This window comes from Anoplopoma fimbria, chromosome 19 (assembly GCF_027596085.1).
Source record: "Anoplopoma fimbria isolate UVic2021 breed Golden Eagle Sablefish chromosome 19, Afim_UVic_2022, whole genome shotgun sequence".
Taxonomy (NCBI): domain Eukaryota; kingdom Metazoa; phylum Chordata; class Actinopteri; order Perciformes; family Anoplopomatidae; genus Anoplopoma; species Anoplopoma fimbria.
Genome location: NC_072467.1, coordinates 5,622,155 through 5,641,381, shown reverse-complemented (window position 1 = coordinate 5,641,381; position 19,227 = coordinate 5,622,155). Strand labels below are relative to the sequence as shown.

The window sequence follows — 19,227 nt, the reverse complement described above, 5'->3', positions numbered from 1 at the left end:
CTACCAGTGTCATTTTTTTTAAGCCAACATCTACCAGAAGCACTTTAATTTTAAATTTAAACATTTACAATTCTATAACAAGTGGTCAAACTCCATCTTCTGATCAAGATCACCTGATAATGTTTAAACAAAGGCTCCAGAAGAGCTACTAAATGGACCTTAAGGTGGGATTGTTTGGTCAACTTCTTCTACTAAGGTCAATAATGAAGTTTAAAAAGGTCTTTCTTGGTGAACAAACTAGAAATAAAAACTTCTGTTTCACTGCAGAGATTTTGATCAAGGTATAAACAATACAAATTTCCTTTATAAGTATTTTGCATTCTTTAACAAACATTGAGTCATTGTTTTTGTCTATAAATAAAAAACAGAGCACACAAGAAAATAGAAACATACTGTAGGTTTTATTTATGTTTTTCATGACGATGAATTAGAAAACCAAATGGTGCATGTGAACATAAATTACATTGTTTCTCTCGTCCCTTCAGGTAAACTGAGCTCACCCCCGACTGTGGTAATACATGGTGCGTGTCACCGCTAATAGTGAGCAGTGATGTACAAGACGTTGGCCTAAGGCACACCTTCACAACCATCAAATATGATGACTAAACATGGAGAACACATGTGAACCACAGGCCAGTTAAGTCATCATGCATGATAACTGGCAGCAACATGAAGCAAGCCACAATTCAGTGTGTTCAGATGTGTGGTGCCTTTTTTTTTTTTTTTTGTTGTGAAAAATTAAAATTAAAAAAATAAGTAAGACACTGATGAGTCCACACGCATTTTCACTTTTGTCATGTTTCTACATCCACAAGTGTTATATATTTCCATTTTCTCTTTCATTACAAACATTTACAAAGATAATTATGACAGCCTTATTATTATTAATGAGCAGTTAAGTACATCGAGGCTAGAAATGCTGAAGCCTGTATAAAGTCGGTGGTCCTACGTTCGTGGCTGGGTTCTCATACGGACAAGCCCAGAATACAATAAGGTGCAAATCATCTCTCTAGGTTTTAAGGGACTGTACAGCTTGATAGATAAACCACAAATCCTTGATCAAATGCAGGCAATGATGAAATATTTGTGATCTCCAAGGTTTAGAAATAGTGCTTTTCCTGTGCCAATCTGAGGTAGACATAACAAAACCAATGCAACACAGGTTCTCTTGAGAGTTTGCAACTGAAATTGACAATGTTGTTTGAGCATACAAGCATAAATATCTAATTAGGTAAGCCAAAGTCTAAAACAAGCTGCTTGTTGCAAAATGTCTTAACAGCCTGCATTGTCGCTCGGCTTACAGTGTTTTTCGTCTGCTCCAGTCTTTAGACAATTGCACAAAAGATCTTACCAAAATTCTGTCAACAATTATAAATTATACAAAGCAGGAATTAACTTTTAAAGTGTCCTCAGCTGCACACGGGTTGGACAGACAACCGACGGCAACCGCTGCGCCTGAAAGCAGCACGGACGTCCCCGAACAACACGCCAGAGAGATACTGAGGTTCTGAGCAGCCAACGTTCATAGAGAGCATCTCTGCAGACACACACAGCAGGCCTGAGCGCTAAAACACATACTCTGTTACAGCAACATGACACAGCCACAGTTATTGCTTCAAAGCAGAGCGCGCACACACACACACACACACACACACACACACATACATACATACATACACTAACGCACAGCTCCAGCAGTATTGTTATCAGTGCCGCTGAGTGGAGAGGAGCAGCAGGGAAATAAAACTTAAAAACAAAAACACACAGGCAACTTCAATGACTGCATTAACAGTCTGTAGAAAGCACCACAGTTTGCAGAAATAAACACGCAAAGAGAAATGTGGCACAGCTGAAACTGACACAAAGCCTATCAGATGGGCATTCATGCTATGATTAAAACAAAAATGTAGGACCCTGTGATTTAAAACTCAGAAGCATCACGCTTAGAAAAATACTGAAATATGAAACAAGCTCATGGTTTTCATCTGGTCTGTGTTCCTGCTGCAGACATTCTTTGGTCATGAAATAGGCTGAATACATCAATTTCATCAAACACACAAACACGCTGCCACACAAAGGAAAAATGCAGTAACTGATTCAACATCAGGTCGAACTCAAGTCCTGTGCTGAAAAATCGCTGGTGCAAAAATCGACTGATGTGTTGTTTTCTAAAAGGACAGTTTGAACATTTATGAAACAGAAAAATGACGTTTGACCCTAAAATTTGGAGCTGTAATAAATTTGCCTTTGTTGTGTTTCACTGTACAACCTATGTGAATATACAATACATAATGCATATTCTTCAATTTAAAATCACTATTTAATATTTTTATGAAATCCTGTCCATAACTAAAGTAAAGCTGATAAACTAAAAAGCTTTGGTCGACTCGTTTTGGGGCCAAATGAACTGTTGACAGCATTTAATTCTGTTAGAGTACAAATTAGGATTTGCTAAAAATAAATTTGAAGTATGTTCCTCAAAAAAAACAAGGCTTCAACCTATTTCAACACACTTTCTTATTCACATGTCAAATCTGCATTACACACATTAAATTAAAAAAAATCTGAAAAATATCCAAAACATATGTTTGTACTTATTGATTACTTGAGTGTGCCTTTTTCCAATACAAAGCTGAATTTCAATATCAGATCGATGTGGTCGTACACAGAACACATCATACTATCATTTATATAGTATTTACAGAAATTTATTTTCTTCACAAAATAGTTACCTGCATTTACCTTTGTAGGGCAGCAGTGATTTTCAACATCACCGTGACAATATTTACTTCCCCCAGTCACTCCGGCAGTGTCACTCTGACCTTTCACTTCCAGACAGATGACGTCACACATCTTACAACGTACACACCAATCACCTTGCACTTGCTAATGATTCCAAACATCGATGGAGATGCGAGTATGGACTTAAAGAGATGGATGGTGTTTAGTTCTCACTGTCTCCGCTCTCTGGCAGCCCACAGGAGTAGCAAAGGCACAAAAACAGATACAGACAATCCCGACCAATCCCACCCCAATCCGATCCCATCATGTGGCTCTGGTGTCTCCTCATCAAAACCCTTCAGTTATTTCCCTCCACAACAGAGCCATAAAGTCACATGCAGGTGGGAGTCTTTGCACTGGGTCTGTCCTTAATAGTGCACATTAAATATGACAAAGACACGCCTTCTTCTGCCGGCTGAAGTAGGAATAAGGGAAAAGGGGTGGGGGAGGATATTTGGGGGAGGTAAAGTGATGAGAGGGAAATCAGCCTTGGAGCTCCTCAAAGCAGGTCTCACAGACCCGTACTGGCTTTTTAGAGGACGGCGTGAGGGCGTTCCTCAGTGAGCACTCGGCGCAGAAAATGTTGCCACAGTGTCGGCAATGGTGCTAGATATTCACACAGGAGAAGGAGAGTGTTACATTACAAAGTAGACTATTTAGTGAGTGTCATGTTGCCTGTTAGCATCAATCCCTAAGACAACTTCATTCTTACCTTCCTGATGGTCACGCTGAAGCCTTTCCCACAGGCCATGCAGTTCTGCACCTCGTGATCTTCGGCCCACTTCCTGGTCAAACTCTGGGACTGCTTGATCTAGAAGCAGCAACAGCAGCAGCAGCAGCAGCGTTACAACCAGAGCATTTCAATGTATGTAATGTGTGGTGCTGCTATAAAGCACCCTCAGAAAAAAAACTGCTGACAATCTATTTCTTCCATGTACGATTCAAACAAGATGCCCGGTGTTTTATGACCGACCTGCAGCGACTGGTTCTCTCTGCCGAGCTCCTGCATGGCTGCCGTCGTGTCGTCCACTTTCCTCCTCAGCTCCACCAACTTGGCCTGCAGTTTCTCTATCTCGCCTTCACCCTTCACACACCTGAAACACAACCACAGAGCAAGGGTGATTTGCGTGTACGTGTTTAAATTAGAGGCTCAGGAGTATTTTTCCCACCAGCACCACTTGGCCGGCTGCATAGAAGGCTTGTTCATTTAAGATAATCCTTTATTAGTCCCGCATACTTCTAATGCAATGTGTTTAGGGGAATTGTAATTGCAATTGTAATTTCTATTGACCAAATATCTGAGCTACACCGTATTCCATTGTTGTATTTTAATTCTAGTTTGACTAGTCACATTGCACCCATTCACTTATGTACTATATACACTGCAGATACAGCTTTGTGTATTGCATATACTGCATGTAGAGCATTTTATTCTGTATTGTAGACATAATAGGAACACAGCAGGGTATTGTTAAAGAAAACAGAAATTAGACATTTATCGACTTAAACATGCTGACTGACATTCAGTCTGTTCATTCGTGTAGTCAGCCCTCCATGTTCTGATTATTTTGTCCCAACAGAAGCCTTCTTGTTTGGTCATTCTACGTTTTACTTCTTTCTTTTGTGAGCGTGCCGCAGTGGCTAATGCAACAGCCCATAATATGCCTAATATATAATGAATATTACCGGATCATTTAATTACCATTTGGTATGCACAAGGAAATGAGGTTCTTTAAAAAATTGAGACTATATATATTAGAGAATTAGAAGTTGTAGGAGAGATGAGGCAAAACGTCCCTGAGGCAATGTTCAGCAGCTCACAGTTACTGATTAAGACATTACGAGGTCATCTAAAATGATCATTTGGTCAGTCTCATTTTATAAAAGCTTGACTTTAGAAGGTACATGTATAGAAAGAGTCCCTTCCTACAAACATCTAGACATATGGCTTCATGAAAAGTTAACTTTTAATGTGCATATTGGTAATCTATTGAATAAGCTGAGGGCCAAACTAGGCTTTTCTTCATAAAAAAAAAAAAAAAAAAAAGCTTTCCATTTCAGAACAAAAAGAAAACTAAGCAACGCTAATTTATAATCAGAATAAGACCATGGTGATGTGATTTACAAACATGCACCTTCATCCCTACGGCAACTGGATTCTTCAGATCACGCTGCATTAAGTTTTGTGACAAATACAGGCTCACACACTCACGGCTGCATTTTATCTGAATCTTGAGGATGGTCCTCTCTGAACCAGAGTAGAGAAATGCACATGTTGCTATTTATTTCTGAAAGATTTTTAGGCAAACAACCTACTTATATTTCCAGCCTTTAAACCTTTCATAACAGCAACTAGAGCACTACATCTGAGTATTTGAAATGTCCCTATGGTGCACTCAGAGTTGGTATAACTGGCTGGGCATGGAAGGAGTACTCCCTTTTTTGAATACCTTTAAAAGGTCTTTTACAAAACTACCCTGAAGGAAACATGTTGCCGTTTTAAATTATTATTGACGGAGGTGGAATGTGTTATGGTTATCGCTGGTATGGTGTGTGTGCCTCTCTTCTTTGAGTGTTTCCTTTGTGTTGCTTTACGTATTTGTACGTTTCAGCCCTATCATCTGTTTTTATGTGAAACGTCTTGCCCAGGATCTCAATCAATGTATTAACCAAAATAACATCACACAGCCTAACTTGGGACCGAAGACAAGTGCCTGTTTTAAAGAGATGTGTTAGATACAAAACTCATTGCTCAACGTAAGACAATCATGGTAACTTCTGAGGCCTTCACTGGATTTAAAAGATTTAAATAATCAATAAGCAAAAGACTGACTATGAATTACCAACTATATTTTCACTTAACCTTGTCGTAGCTGACTCAAGTCACCACCTCTGAATAAAGCCACAAGTGCTACGAAAAATGTTTTAAAGCCATTCCTCACTTTTGCTTCTTTACCTCTACCGTCTTCAGTGAGCTTTAAGGCCAATCAAGTACTTGCATTTAAGTATTTTTATGAAACAAAGGGTCATTTCTTGCAGGGTGACACGATGTTTTAGGGAAACAACATCAACTCACCTCTCCAAAAGAGCCCGTCTCTCGTCCTGGTTGTTCTGGACGGTGGCCTCCAGCACAGCGATCTCTCCTCTCAGCTCATCCGTCTGCTTCTCCAGTTCGCCGACTCTCCGTTGGCTGCCCTGCCACTCTCTCTTCAGCGTGGCCACGTTTTCATTCAGAGCCGTCACCTGCACACCCATCTTAGCTTCTGCCTCCTCCCCACGCTTCACCTGCTCTTCTCTGGCCCGCTTCTCTGCCGACTTTGAGAGAAAGCATTAATTATTGTCACAAAAAGGGATCTGAAGGCCGAGTGAATGACATTTAATCCACTTTTTTTTTTTAAAATAGTTTGGTGGAATTTGACAAGTGAGCCCACCAACTGATTCTGGACATTCTTGGTTTGTGCAAGGAGCTGCTCCTCCCTTTGGCCCCGGCTGTCCCTGGTGGCCTGATGCTCTTTCTGTTCCTTCTCGAGGGTCTTCTGTGCGGCCTCCATCTGACCCTGCAGCTCCAGTTTCTGCTGGATCAACAGCTGTTTGACTTCCCGCAACTCACCCAGCTCCTGAAAAGCAACAAATGTATAGCTCAATGAACAATGTTTGATTTTTTTAATGAACTTATAGTGTCTTTAACAAGAGAAGCACTAACTCGTTTCACCCACGGGGTTGAACTTCAAAAGGTTTGAGCTTAGGAAGTTATTGCTTTGACAATAGCTTCAAATCAATCTTAAGAGAGCTTTGAAGAACTGAAAAATCCAATGCTTTGCGTCAAATTGTCGACTCAAGCAAGCACAGTTACAGCTTTGAAGAATGTGACCCTGATGACCTGCAGTATGCCCCAGTTAAGCTGTTTACATAAGACAAAAGCATGGGAAGCAAGTCATGTCAGCCAGAATGGGACTGAAATTGTCTGTCATCAGCTCTGACACTATTATAATATTTTTCTGAGGAATATTCCAGCCCCTCCCTTCCCCTTAAAAAGAAAAAAAAGACATTATTTTACCTTCTCGCTCTTCTCCGTTAGTGCTTTTACTTCAGAAATCAGTCTGGTGTTATTCTTTTCCAGTACAGTCTTGGCTTTGTTCAGCTCCTCAACTTTGCTCTTCTCCTTCTCCAGTTCCTCCTTCACTTGACCCTGAGGGTGTAAGCACAATTTACAACATATGAACTTAAATCACATCAAGTCATAAAAGCGTTTATGTCCGTGTTGGTTAATCCGTTTGTCCGACCTGTTGCTTCTGTAGTTCCTTCAGGGTTTGCTCTTGCTTTTGGAGCTTCTGGCCCCGTTTTTCCAGCTCTTGCTCCAAAGAGACTCGGCCATTCTGCAGATCCTGGATCTGAGCCTCTAAACCTGTCTGGTGGCTTCGGTTAGCGGACAGCTCCTCCAAAGCCACGGTGAGCTTCTCCTCTGATGCCTACAGTCAGAGAAAAGGTCAAACGTCACTCACTGAGGAGGGAAGAGAGAAATCAACAAAAGCAGCAGGGACTATTGGAACTGGAATCAGTCTGCCAGGCTCAGAATCATCTACATCCCCTCCCTATCCTTAATACATCCATGTGAATAAAATTTTTTTTAGCAGCATTACAGCTTCTGATTTAAACACTTAACATAACATCCTTAAATGAAGCCATTATCAGTCTCTACTCTTGCAGCATAAACCTACCTTCAGGTCTTGACGCAGGGCAGAGACCTCCGACTCCTTGCCGTAGAAGTCAGACTGAAGCTTAGTGAGGCTTTCCTGGCTTTGCTCCAACGCCTTCTGCAGCTCTGTCGTCCGGCTTTTCTCAGAGGCCAGCTCCTGGCCGAGACCAGACACCTGAGCCGTCAGCTTACTCTCCTCTTCCATCTGGAGGTAAAAGTCATATACACACATTGATAAACACACAAACCCTTTAGGTAACACACAAACTACTCTCAATCCACTCAAAGAATAATATGTGTAGCCGGGTTGTTTAGTTCGATGACAGTTGTCAACAGTATGAATATCTGTAGTGGAATCTAAAAATACTACTTGCCTTCTTGACATTAACTTCTTGCAACTCTGTCACTTGGCCCTTCAGTGTCTTTATCTCCTCCTCAAAGGACCCCTGGGCCGTCTTAAGTTGTGCCCGCAGCTTCTCCAACTCCTTCTCTTTTTCCTTCAGCGCCCCCTGAGTGTTAGAGCGCTGCTGCTCCAACGTGGTCAGCTGTACTTTCAACTTTTTCTCTGCCTAAAATTTGTAGACACACAGCAGGTCTTTAGGTTCAGACAAACATTCAAAACAATAATGCTTAAATACCATTTTATCAGAGGCTCACCTCTCCCATCTGCTGCAACTGCTCTTGCGATTCTTTCATTGCCTTGGCGATGGCCTCATTGTTCTTAAGAAGCTCCTGTCTGGCCTTCTCATTGGACTTTTCCTGAGGATTAAGACCGATTGAGCTTGTGAATGTCCTGGTGATGTAATTAGGTGGCTATTTTTTTAATCCTTGTTACAAGACACATTTCCTTTACTCGAAATTTATGTTGAAGTGGTCTAAACAACAGCTTACTGAACCTACCTTCTCCTCCAGGACTGACTTATGGTTCTTCCTCTCTGTGTCCAGTTGACTCCGACTCTCTTTCAGTGCCTTATTAGCCTTTCCTAGACTCTCCTGTGTGGAGGCAAGCTCCTTCCTTTGAGCCTCTTTCTCCTGCTGGGCCTTCTGTAGGTCTACTGTCAGGCTCTGAGCTTTCTTGTCCAGATCTGCATGCTTAGTGTTCCCATCCTGGGTCACCTTGTCCAGGTTCACCTTCAGAGCTGCTTTGTCCTGCTCGCTGCGCTCCAGCTGCTGCTGAATGTCACTCAAAGCAGCTCCTTTTAACTTCAACTCCTCTTGTAGTGTTGTAGCCCTTAACAGTGGAAAGTTGTTCATATTGTGTTAAGTAAGATTCATATACATATTCAATATAGTGGAGCAGAACAAAATACTAGCATATGGTTGTACCCATCACTAGAATACTAGAGTGTTAGTTACAGTTGGGTTTACATGCATTTATCATCCACTTGCAACTCTTAATGCCATTTCAATAAAACTAATGCACCAGTTCATTTACCCTGCTTTCTCCGTTTCCAGCGAGCGCTGCAGCTCCTTTGCTTTCCGTTTGACCTCTGACCCCTCCTTCTGCAGCTTCTGCACTTCTTGCTGCACCTGGTCCCGTGTGGCCTGCAGCTCCCCCACCTGTGACTCTAATTTCTGTCAGATTAAAAACACCAGATTAATGAAAAAAATTATGTATACTGAGGTCACTAAAGACAGGAACATTCTAGGCCTAAAACTACACTTTTTACAGTCCAACATCAGTTACTCACAATAAAGACTCAATACAAACCTTATTAAGCCCCTCCAGCTGCTCTATGCGCTGTTCTGATGCCATTAGTTTGTCTTTGCATTCCTTCAGACTGGCATCCAGCTGTGTGCACTGCTCCTGTCTCTCCTTGAGCTTTTGGGCCTGCTCCTCAAACTTCTTCTGAGCCTTATTCATCTCCTTTACAAGACGGTGGGAGAGGTTGCAGGATACCAAAAGAAAAAGTGAGTTTAGTGAAGCAGGAGAAAGAAGAAAACAAATAAATCAGGGACTGACAAATATTTTCAAAGTAAAGACATACGGCGGCACAACATCGGTGGCATAAAGAAGTCGCTAACCTGCTGTTTGTCCTGCAGTGCATGCTGAGCCGTCTCCAGGTTGTTTTCCAGGTTAGCCTTCTGTGCAGCCTTGGCTGCTTCTGCAGACAGCAGCATCTCGGTCTTTGCCTTCAGCTGAAGAAAAACAGACCGACAGAAACTGTTAATTCTTAATTTAAAAAAGAATTGACAACACACTGTTTTTGATCCCTTGTTACAATCTGATTGTGAAGAGGCTTACCTGAGCATCTAGCTGGGCCACCTTCTCCTTGCTGCCTGCGAGCTGGGTGGTGAATTCAGTGACGGAGGTCTCCAGGGTGTGGGCTCGGTCCTGGGCTGAACGCAGCAGGGTCTTCTGCTCCTGGACCTGGTCATGTAAGTTATCCTGGGCTTGCTTGTTGCTCTCTGATTGGTTCTTCAGCTTGTCTGTCAACTGTGTGACCTTGAAGAACCACATATACATATAGAGAAGCTTTATAAGATCAAACATGACCAATGGTTCCCTGTAGTTATTGTTAAATTAAACTGGCATTCCTTTATGATGCTTATTAATGTAATAATTTTAATTTACCCAGTAGGTTTTGATTGTGACAACACATGTAATAGTTGTGTGAGGGGTGGCATGTGTCTCCTAAAGTCATATTACTCTTTTGTTCTACAGAGAAGTGATTGCAACATGAAATTGGAACCATGTGTCTGTCTGTCTGTCTGTCTGTCTGTCTGTCTGTCTGTCTGTCTGTCTGTCTGTCTGTCTGTGGGGGCACCCACCTGTTCTTGTAGTGCATGGTTTTTCTCTTTTAGCTGGTTGAGCACAGCCGTCTCTCCCTCACCAGCCTGGATCTTGGCACACAGGTCCTCTCTCTCAGTTTCCAGCTGGCTCACGATGTCCTTACTCTTCTGCAGCAGAGCCTCTAGATTTTGGATCTTCTGGTCCTTATCTCCAATCTGACGCAGCACCTGCTCCAGGTCATTCTACGGCACGAGCCGGCATAGCAGAAAGATTACACGAGATATTTTGGCAGAAATATATATTTTATGTTGTGTGAGAGGCATATATTGAGATGTCCACACAGGCATATTGCTCCAGTTCTTTGTTTGTTAACGGACAAAATGTTAAACCATCAGAATAATGTAAAATTAGCTATAATCTTATAAAGCCACTACACACAGAGGCTTATAAATAATAATCCATTTACTGAAATGAATACTCTTATCAATATATAAGGCGACATTGTAATGTAGCGACCACTTTTGTTTAGTTACAGCAAAATAGTTCAATATGGTGACATTCAAAATCTGCATTCTGACCTGTAGTATTATGGATCTAAAAGCTTTGTATAATCGCATTAACTACAGTTTTAACCAATCACGGATGGAGGACAGCTTCATGAGTGAGCATAATATTCTAAGAAGAAACTGACTTTTAAAACTCACTGAACAGCACAGCCTCTCTTGGCTTTACGCTCCCCATTATTGGTAAGGGGTTTTCTTGTGAACAGTACCTGAGCCTCGCGGAGTTTGCCATTTGTGTTTTGCTGCAGCGCCTGCAGCTCCTGGTGCTGCTGCTTGGCTTTCTCCAGCTGTTGCTGCACGTCTGTATTCTTACTGGCACTCTCCTTCAACTACATAATAAAAACAAAAAGTCATTTTGTGCATCGTGAGGTTTCTGTATCATTAATCTACGACAGTTTCAGAAATGTGTTAGGTTTATATCTTGATATGTTTGTTTAGAGGAGATCATTTAATATAATCTCTTGATTTGTATCTAATCTGCATGGATCATTGATTTACTTGTTTTAATCACTCTGCTTCTCAGTTTTAACCTAGTTAAATCTATTCTAAACTACAATTGCATATCTTACAATAAATTGTATCTTACGATTGCATACTTAAACATCATTATAATTTATATTCTTTCATCTGATGCCTACCTGTTCTTCTGCACGGGACAGTTTGAGCTGTAGGTCGGCGGCTTGCTGCTCGCGGTCTTTTAGTTTCTCCCCAGAAAGCTGCCTCTGTTCTTTAAGACGACCTTGCACTTCCCCCAGTTGCCTCTCTGCCTCCAGCAGTTTGGCATGCAGCTAGGAAGAGCACATAGAGAGGGGTGATGATTAGTCAGGGAGGTGCCAGATGACAAAACTAAGATCAAGAATTACAGCAGATCCTATTATGAGGAAAGTGGATGTCTTGTTTTTCCAACACATTTATGTGTGACATTTGTGTCTCAACTGGATGTCATCGTTCATGCACAGTGTGTGTGATCACTGTCCAAATTACTCACTTGACTGATCTCAGTCTGCTGCTGAGCTCCTTGGTTGTCTTTATCTTCCCTTTGCTGTTCCAACTGTTTCCTCTCAACCTTCAGCTCTGCATGTTTCACTTCCAGCTCCGTAATCTCACTCTTCAATTTTGCCACCTCCTCAACCCTCTCTCCAAGCTCCGTCTGGGCCTTTTTCAGGGAGGTTTCGGTCCCTGTGGCCCGAGTCTGGAGCTCTTGAACCTCCAGCTCCCTCTCTCTCAGGCTGCCTTGAGCTCCCTTCTTGGCAGCTTTCTCAGCTCCCAGACGCTCCTCCAGTTCCTGGTACTCTTTCTCCTTACGTGCAAGCTTTTCAGACAAGCTCTGTGAGAACAGGAGAGGACAACATTAGACAGATTGCCCAGAAGTTTGGGAATTATGGGGATGATAAATGTCCCCGAGAAGGAAGGACCCAGGGAGCAAATAAATGAAAGCGAAACTATAAACTATAGCAAGTTAAGTCATTGTTCTCTGACTTTTTTGAAAGGATAAATATTGACAGTGTTTGAAAGGTTAGGCCAGTAATTAAATCATCCTGTAATCATTTGTCTCCTCTAATTTAAAAACAGTTGGTGTCAAAGGAGCTGCAACAAGATACAAACAACTCACGCAATATACGCCATGAAAAAGAACAGTCAGCTGTCGAGAGGAATGTGAGGTGTGGCATTTCTAGGGAAAGGTTTACGACACAGGACTTGGAATACCATGTATGTGAACAGCCCTAAGTCTGGTGTAAGCTCTGACAGTAAACTTGGAAACATGGTGATAAAGAACATAATGTTGTTAATGGTGGAGCGTGCTGGCTAACTAGGGAGTGTGACAGGGCACCTGGACTTCCCAATAAACCCCTGCAGGCCACCACAGCAGCTGGACAATATTAACAACCCTCTGCTGACACTTTATCCCCTCCTATTCTATGCATCCCTCTGCTTCTCACGGCATCGTCGCTGGGCTTCTCTTGTGTCATTGTCATAGCACCCTGCTGGGTCTCTACTCTCTAATCCTGGAGTTACAGACCAATGGAAACCCCTGTTGGTCGTTCATCTGTCTGTTCTTAGTCCTAATCCTCTGTGTCTCACTGTCTGCTCCATCACTTTTGTCTCTATTCTCATGAGATAAGGATCTGTATCAGATCTCAGGGTATCCTGTTGTGAGGAGAAATTGGGGTGGGGGCAACACACTGTAATCCTCCTCTTAACCGGAAACCTACTTGGCAGAGACAGCATTGACATGCCTGATGTGGGAGGATCAATCACTGGCCGGAATTCTTTGCCTCCATTGTGCATTTCCCATTGCAACAGTGCAGTTACCTGTGATTGTATTTCACCCCAAGAGACAGAGCTGGCATGGCAGAGACCCCCCCCTGCTGGTTTAATTATAGAGCTGCATGTGGTTTTTGTATCAACATGTCTGGGTTGCCAAATAGGGCTGACGACAGCAGGGCATTGTGATGAGGCCTGATGCCAGGCAACAGAGGAAGGTTTACAGACACTGAGATGGTGTGCTCTGTACTTGAGGGGTGGCTGGCAAGGCTTATTAACAATACTGTTGTAAAAGTAAATTGTATACAATCATATGCTGTACAATGTGTAGCAGATACTTCAGAAGTATCTGCTACACATTGTACAGCATACAGCGCCTGCAGTTATCGGATTTGTGTCCGTGTCATATGACTATAATAACTGCAGTTGTTGGTGTGTGTGGTACCTGGCTTTGCTGCTGCAAATTATTCAGATTGCTCTGCAGCTGGTGAATCTGTTGCGTGTAGACAGCTGCTTCCTGTGGACCCTTCTCCAGCTCTGCTTTTAGTTGGGATATGGTCGTCTGCAATACAATAGACACACATGTTACGCTCTTTTTGCAAACCATTAAGTGAACATTTAAAGAACTGACGCACCACTGTGAAGGAATGTCATAAAAGAAGAAAAAACTAAAAACATGGATGAGTAACAACGCGGATTCACACGCACAAAAATGCAAAAACAACATGAATAGGTAACACAGGGTTAAAATAAAATAAAAAACTTTTCTGACAAACTTTTCAAACTTAAGAGTAACTCAAAAAGATAAAATCAGAGTTTGGGGCCAACTTGAAACAACATAGTTTACCTCCAGTTTACGAATCTTGAAGAAAGAGTAAGTGTTGTGAAGGGATACAGTGTGTGAGGAGCAAAAGAGGAAAGGGAGGGAAAGAGAGACACATACAAAGGTGAGTCACAATACAACAGCAAACGTCCAATCTGCTATTCAGAGCCAGATACTATTGGGATGAGAGAATTAATAATCAATTCACATTTGTGGTAAATTTCACATTTACCACATTTAATTGTGACATCATGCTGAGGCGGCATTACACTTATCGTTTTATTCAGAAAGGGCTTTGTTTTTTTGTATTCTGTTGCAAGGGCAGGCAATGCATAAACCTGAATGTAACGTTAACTGTTATGTTATGTTTTGGATGTTGACATGTCGCTAGCCAAACTGGAGACTGACTGCTGACCACTAAAACTCCAACATGTTAATTCTATGGAGTTTAAACCCTCAATGAATTTTAACTACAGTTTCAGCTTGTAGCAAAGGAACATGTAATTTATCATCTTAAGAGCTAGAACATGATCAACAACCAGACAGCTTTCAAATTTATTCAGAATGTTGTTCCTCAATTATAAAAGCATGAAAACTGAGATCATATGAAGAGATGTTCAAAAGGAGAACATCCTTCTGGGAAAGAAAATGCAGGAGACAAATCTAAATTCGTTATCAGGCATTAATTAGATAGAAATAGGCACAAAGCCATCCGGTATGGCATACCGCAGCTATTTTCAGAGCTATTTCTGAATATGAATCTTACAACTACAGTGGGTGGCCCAGAGTAAATGGCCGGTTAAATTTAAACAACTACGACTGTATTTCAAATGAACACTACAATCTTGTAGATTATATGAAAACTGTAGGAATCAGTGTGCATGTGGCAGGGACAATTTAGGTTGGAAGAGTGGCAACTTATGTTGCAACACATCAGGAAAAAGTTAAAGTGAAAATCTGAAAAGCTACATTTCAATACACAAGGTAATGTGGTCCACTCACCTCTGAGGTAGTGTAGTTAGCCTGCAGCTGCTCATAGTGGGATTGGAGGCGTTCGGTCTCTACCTCCCTCTCTCGGGTCATACTGTCCATCAGTGTCTGGACCTGCACCAGCTCCTTCTGCAGTACCTCCACATCCTCCACTCCCGGCCGCTGCAGCTAGGGGGCAGATCCGAGACACTGTGTTAAAGCTGTGAGAACTGAGCGGCAGACAGTGGGAACAACAGGCTTTTTTGTATCAAAATCAATCAAAACTAGATCATTAGTAAAAGCTTAAATGATCACGAGTATATGGATGTCTCTTTGAAGCTCCAGAACCAAACCTATATTTGTACGACGCCTATCAACCACTCTGAATAGTTACAAAACAAATACAGTTAGAATTGTCTGAGTAATATCTGCTTTGATTCTTCCACAACTTTTATTTTTACGATTAAACGTTATTCTCTGAAACAAAAGCACAGCATTCATGAAAGGTCTACACAAATCCAAAGTTTGACTCAAGCCTAGTAAGAAGAGAATAAATACTTAATGGAAACTTAGTGTGCGCTGTACCAGTTCTGTTTGGAGTCTCTCATTGTCCTGCTTCTCTTTCTGTAGCTGTTCGGTCAGTTGGCCCAGCCTCTGGTCAGCAGCCTCCCTTAGGCTCTTCTCCTCATCATAGCGGGACTTTAAGTCTGTCATATTCAATGATTCAAAATATTTAATCATATCAAAATATATATATGTATGTATGTATGTATGTATGTATATGTATGTATGTATATATATATATATATATGTATATGTATATATATATATATATATATATATATATATCTCACTTGTTCACATCAACCATCTGATTTAAGGAAAACGTGTGTAAAATGCAAAACCCATGCTTTTAGTCCATAAAACCAAACGTTGAAGAAACAACTTATGCAAGACAAAACGCAATGGCTAGATTGAGCTTAATAGTACAAGAGTACTTTAGTGTTGTTGAATGATGCAGACGCACAGACACAGGCCTTCCAGTATCCTGGCATCACACTAACCTACTATCTCCGTGGCCAGCTGGGCAGCCTTCTGCTCAAACAGGTCTTTCATTTGCTTGATGTTGAACTTTTCTGTCTCTGCTTCATTCAACTTCTTTTCAAGGACTGAAAATAAAGAGCACCATATATTAGTGAATGATGTTTGGCTTTTTTTTCATACAGCTATCTTAAGTATAATGTTCCCTACCTGCATCCTCTGTGGTCATCTGTCCATCATTCTGTGGAAAGGAGGGAAAGAGAGAAACATGTACAGTAAGAGTAAGCATTGCCATCATGTTTTATCAATTAGTTTTATGTTCAGAAAAATCATTAGAATATATATTAAACATCTTGAAGGAATTACTTGCTTCAGTTGTCCTTGGACTTTGTCTAACTCCTTCTTGAGCTCTTCAGAGAACCACTTTTCCTCCTAATAGGGTGAAAAAGGAGACACAAAATAAAGTATTTGTGTGAACCGACCATTCATAGACCACCGTTGGGTTCAAAAACTCCACTTTACCTTGAGAGTAACATGCAAGTCCTGAACTTCTTGCCGCAGCATAGTAAGGTCTTCCCTAAAAAAGGAGGAAATAGCTAATTCACTAAAATACACAAATGAAAATTCTGTCACCATAAGGTCAGACTTACTGACATAAATGATGTGACAGCAACATCTCTATATCTCACCTAGTGGGGGCCATATGAGCTGGCAGGTCTCCAGTATCATGGAACAGCTCATAGTGCTTAAACAGCTCCTCTGCAGAGTTGTGAGACTTCATACATTGAGGACAGATGAAGCCCTGAACACAGACACACAACATGGGAATCAACCATTCAATAATATCTTCTTCAGTTCTGCAGATCTGCTTCCAGGGTAGAAAGAATGCTAGATAAAACAGGCATCTGTCCAATTTACCTCAGACGTCTGATCGTGGTTGAGGTCTGTGCTGGGCTGCTCCGACTCTGCATTCTGGGAGCCCCCCTTCCCAGGAGTCTGAAGAACAGAACATAAACCAATTAAATCTGGATGTATAACAGCACTCTAGTACTATAAACCTTAAATAAATGGTATGCAAACTAATAGCTCTACCCTGGAATGTTGTTGTATTCTCTATTTGAAAGCATAAATATTTCAGACAGTTGTATCATGACTAACAACACTGTAGTATGTGGTGGCATCAGTTCCTCCAGTTGCTGTATAATATCTATAAAAAGTACTATACTGCTGAAGCGTTGTCACGCTTTCTTGAGATTGTCAGTGATCGGCAATTTTCAAGTCCAGCCACAAATGCCCGACTGGATTTATTCTGACTCTGATTTAGCCACATTATTGTTTTGTAACTGCTTGATTTCTCTGTATTTTGCAGTTTATTTTTTCTATTTATCTACTGTCACAACCCTGCCTCCTGCAGAGTAGCATCCCTACAGTACGATGCTGCCACCATGCTTTATGGTAGGGATGGTGTGGATCTGGTTATGTATGGTACGTCGCTTAGGTCCAAACATTTAGTATAGCATGATGGCCAAAAGCTCCACTAAGATCCCATGAGCATAGAACCTTCTTTGTTTCAAAGTCTAACCCAAGACTTCTGGCAAACAATAGCCCAGATGTAATTAATTTAATTTGTTTTTTAAAACAACCACAAGGCTGCAACTGGTGAAGCACCTCAGCAAAAGTATGCCCAGTGTCTCCCATCTGTGTGTCTCATGATACAATTTTTGCAATGTAAACTACCTAATACACAATTAAGCACACCCATATGGAAAAGATCGTACAAAAGGCCCCATGTCATATATATTACTTATAAGTTTCAGATATAAGAAGACATAAACATTTAGTAAAATGTATGTATATCTTTTCCATATGGGTAGAGTTTAAAACATGTTTCCATCTCCATCATCAGCACTGTATAAATAAACAAATTTGGTTCGTGGCTGATAGCTCCAACATAATACAGTTATAAAATGAATGTTATCATTATCTCTGCAATTTTATATATAATGTATGACATGATATAATGAAATATCATCATAACAAATGTTGTAAACCAGTTCCGTGGTGGTTCACTAACGTTATCATATAGAGGACAGATGTGGCTCAGAGTAGACTATTGGATTGTTTCCTATTTGCCCCTAAACCCGTAATAATGTATGTGTTGTCAACTACACTGTATAAATACATTATTTATATGAAGAGTTTACCTTAAGTAAACAAAACAGTGATTCTTAACATGATACATGTTTTATTTTGTGTAAACACATAAAATCACTTGGAGGCTACAGGTCCCGGTCTGACAGTCCCTGACCTAAAGGCATAACTAATGCTGTCAGATGGATTTCCCTTGATACACGGCCGGAACTTCAAACTGTCCACAATGATGCAGGTAACGTTCGCAATGCATTGTGGTAAATGTAGTCCTGCAGCTAAGCTAGCTAAGTAGCTAACCTCTTACTCCCACATGAAGGCTAACTATAATGACAAGCTGGTATTTTATCCAAACAGCAATGCCACCATTAACATTAGTAAAGGCTGAATTTACGGTAATTAAAACAAATGTTTTGTTCATGTTACGATAAACCAACTGACAAGGGACTTCCCAAATAAAACCATGCTAACGTCAGCGTTAGCATGTGATGAGTGGACGATGAATTAACCTACTGCTAGAGCATAGCTAGCTAACGGGAACCATGGAAATAAAATGACTCAGTGACCAAGTAGTTTAGCTAGCTACGTTACTCCTCGGTTTACCCTGACAGTACGACACGTTGGTCAATAGTTTGCCCTGCTTTTAATACAGGTGCTAGCTTGCGACATCGCTGTCAGGAGCAACGTTAGCATCAACTAATCGAACCAAGTTAGCATTTGATAGCTAGCTGTAGCGACCCCACACAAGGAGCGCTTGATATGTCCACTCCGATCTCACGGGGTGGCGGGGTTATTCCAAATCGAGGAACTCCCGTTCGATACAAATAAAAACCCCGCCCACCTACTACACACTGTGTTTTAAAACGTGCGTCCCCACCATGAAAGCAGACAAGGATAGGCCTGTGTCTCCCAAGGAAAACGACTCGACTTTAACCAAACAAAGGCGACACGGTTTACTTTCTAGAACCAGGAGCTTACCATTTGAAGTATCCGTCTGAGCATGGCCTCGACTGTATTTTTTTTCCCCCCCAAACAAAATCCAATCAGTTTACCAAATGCAAAGTTTACGTGGTTGTACGACGAACACCTGACCGAGCTCAGACAGCAGCGGCGGATGGGCGGGGCATGGGGAGGATGATAAGCAGGACATGGGGCCTGGCTGTATTCAAGATTATTAATAACAAAGTGCTGTCATAGTTATACTGCA

At 41.4% G+C, this 19,227-nt stretch overlaps 1 protein-coding gene across 1 annotated transcript; it reads right to left on the bottom strand.

Moving 5' to 3' along the window:
- Window positions 1-26: 26 nt before the first annotated feature.
- On the bottom strand, window positions 27-19,137 carry eea1 (early endosome antigen 1). Its single transcript, XM_054619334.1, has 29 exons — window positions 18,999-19,137; window positions 16,791-16,868; window positions 16,562-16,674; window positions 16,395-16,449; window positions 16,239-16,304; window positions 16,083-16,113; window positions 15,896-16,000; window positions 15,417-15,538; window positions 14,865-15,020; window positions 13,485-13,601; window positions 11,763-12,101; window positions 11,413-11,562; window positions 10,984-11,103; window positions 10,250-10,453; window positions 9,723-9,923; window positions 9,503-9,616; window positions 9,189-9,344; window positions 8,913-9,052; window positions 8,378-8,708; window positions 8,135-8,236; window positions 7,852-8,046; window positions 7,500-7,682; window positions 7,065-7,250; window positions 6,839-6,970; window positions 6,213-6,398; window positions 5,858-6,096; window positions 3,755-3,875; window positions 3,494-3,592; window positions 27-3,387 (listed from the first exon to the last, which is right to left on the bottom strand). Exons 1-29 carry the CDS (start codon window positions 19,020-19,022, stop codon window positions 3,265-3,267), a joined length of 4,188 nt encoding a protein of 1,395 aa, XP_054475309.1. The 5' UTR covers window positions 19,023-19,137; the 3' UTR covers window positions 27-3,264.
- Between the last annotated feature and the right edge of the window lie 90 nt (window positions 19,138-19,227).

Bases quoted from the DNA above. Each gene is read 5' to 3' on its own strand.
- eea1 (XM_054619334.1), bottom strand. From the start codon at position 19,022: ATGCTCAGACGGATACTTCAAATG. The intron at 6,399-6,838 runs GTAAAATAATGT...GTTGCTTTTCAG, and splicing joins TAACGGAGAAGAGCGAGAAG to GAGCTGGGTGAGTTGCGGGA. The intron at 3,876-5,857 runs GTGAGTTGATGT...GTTGTGTTTCAG, and splicing joins AGACGGGCTCTTTTGGAGAG to GTGTGTGAAGGGTGAAGGCG.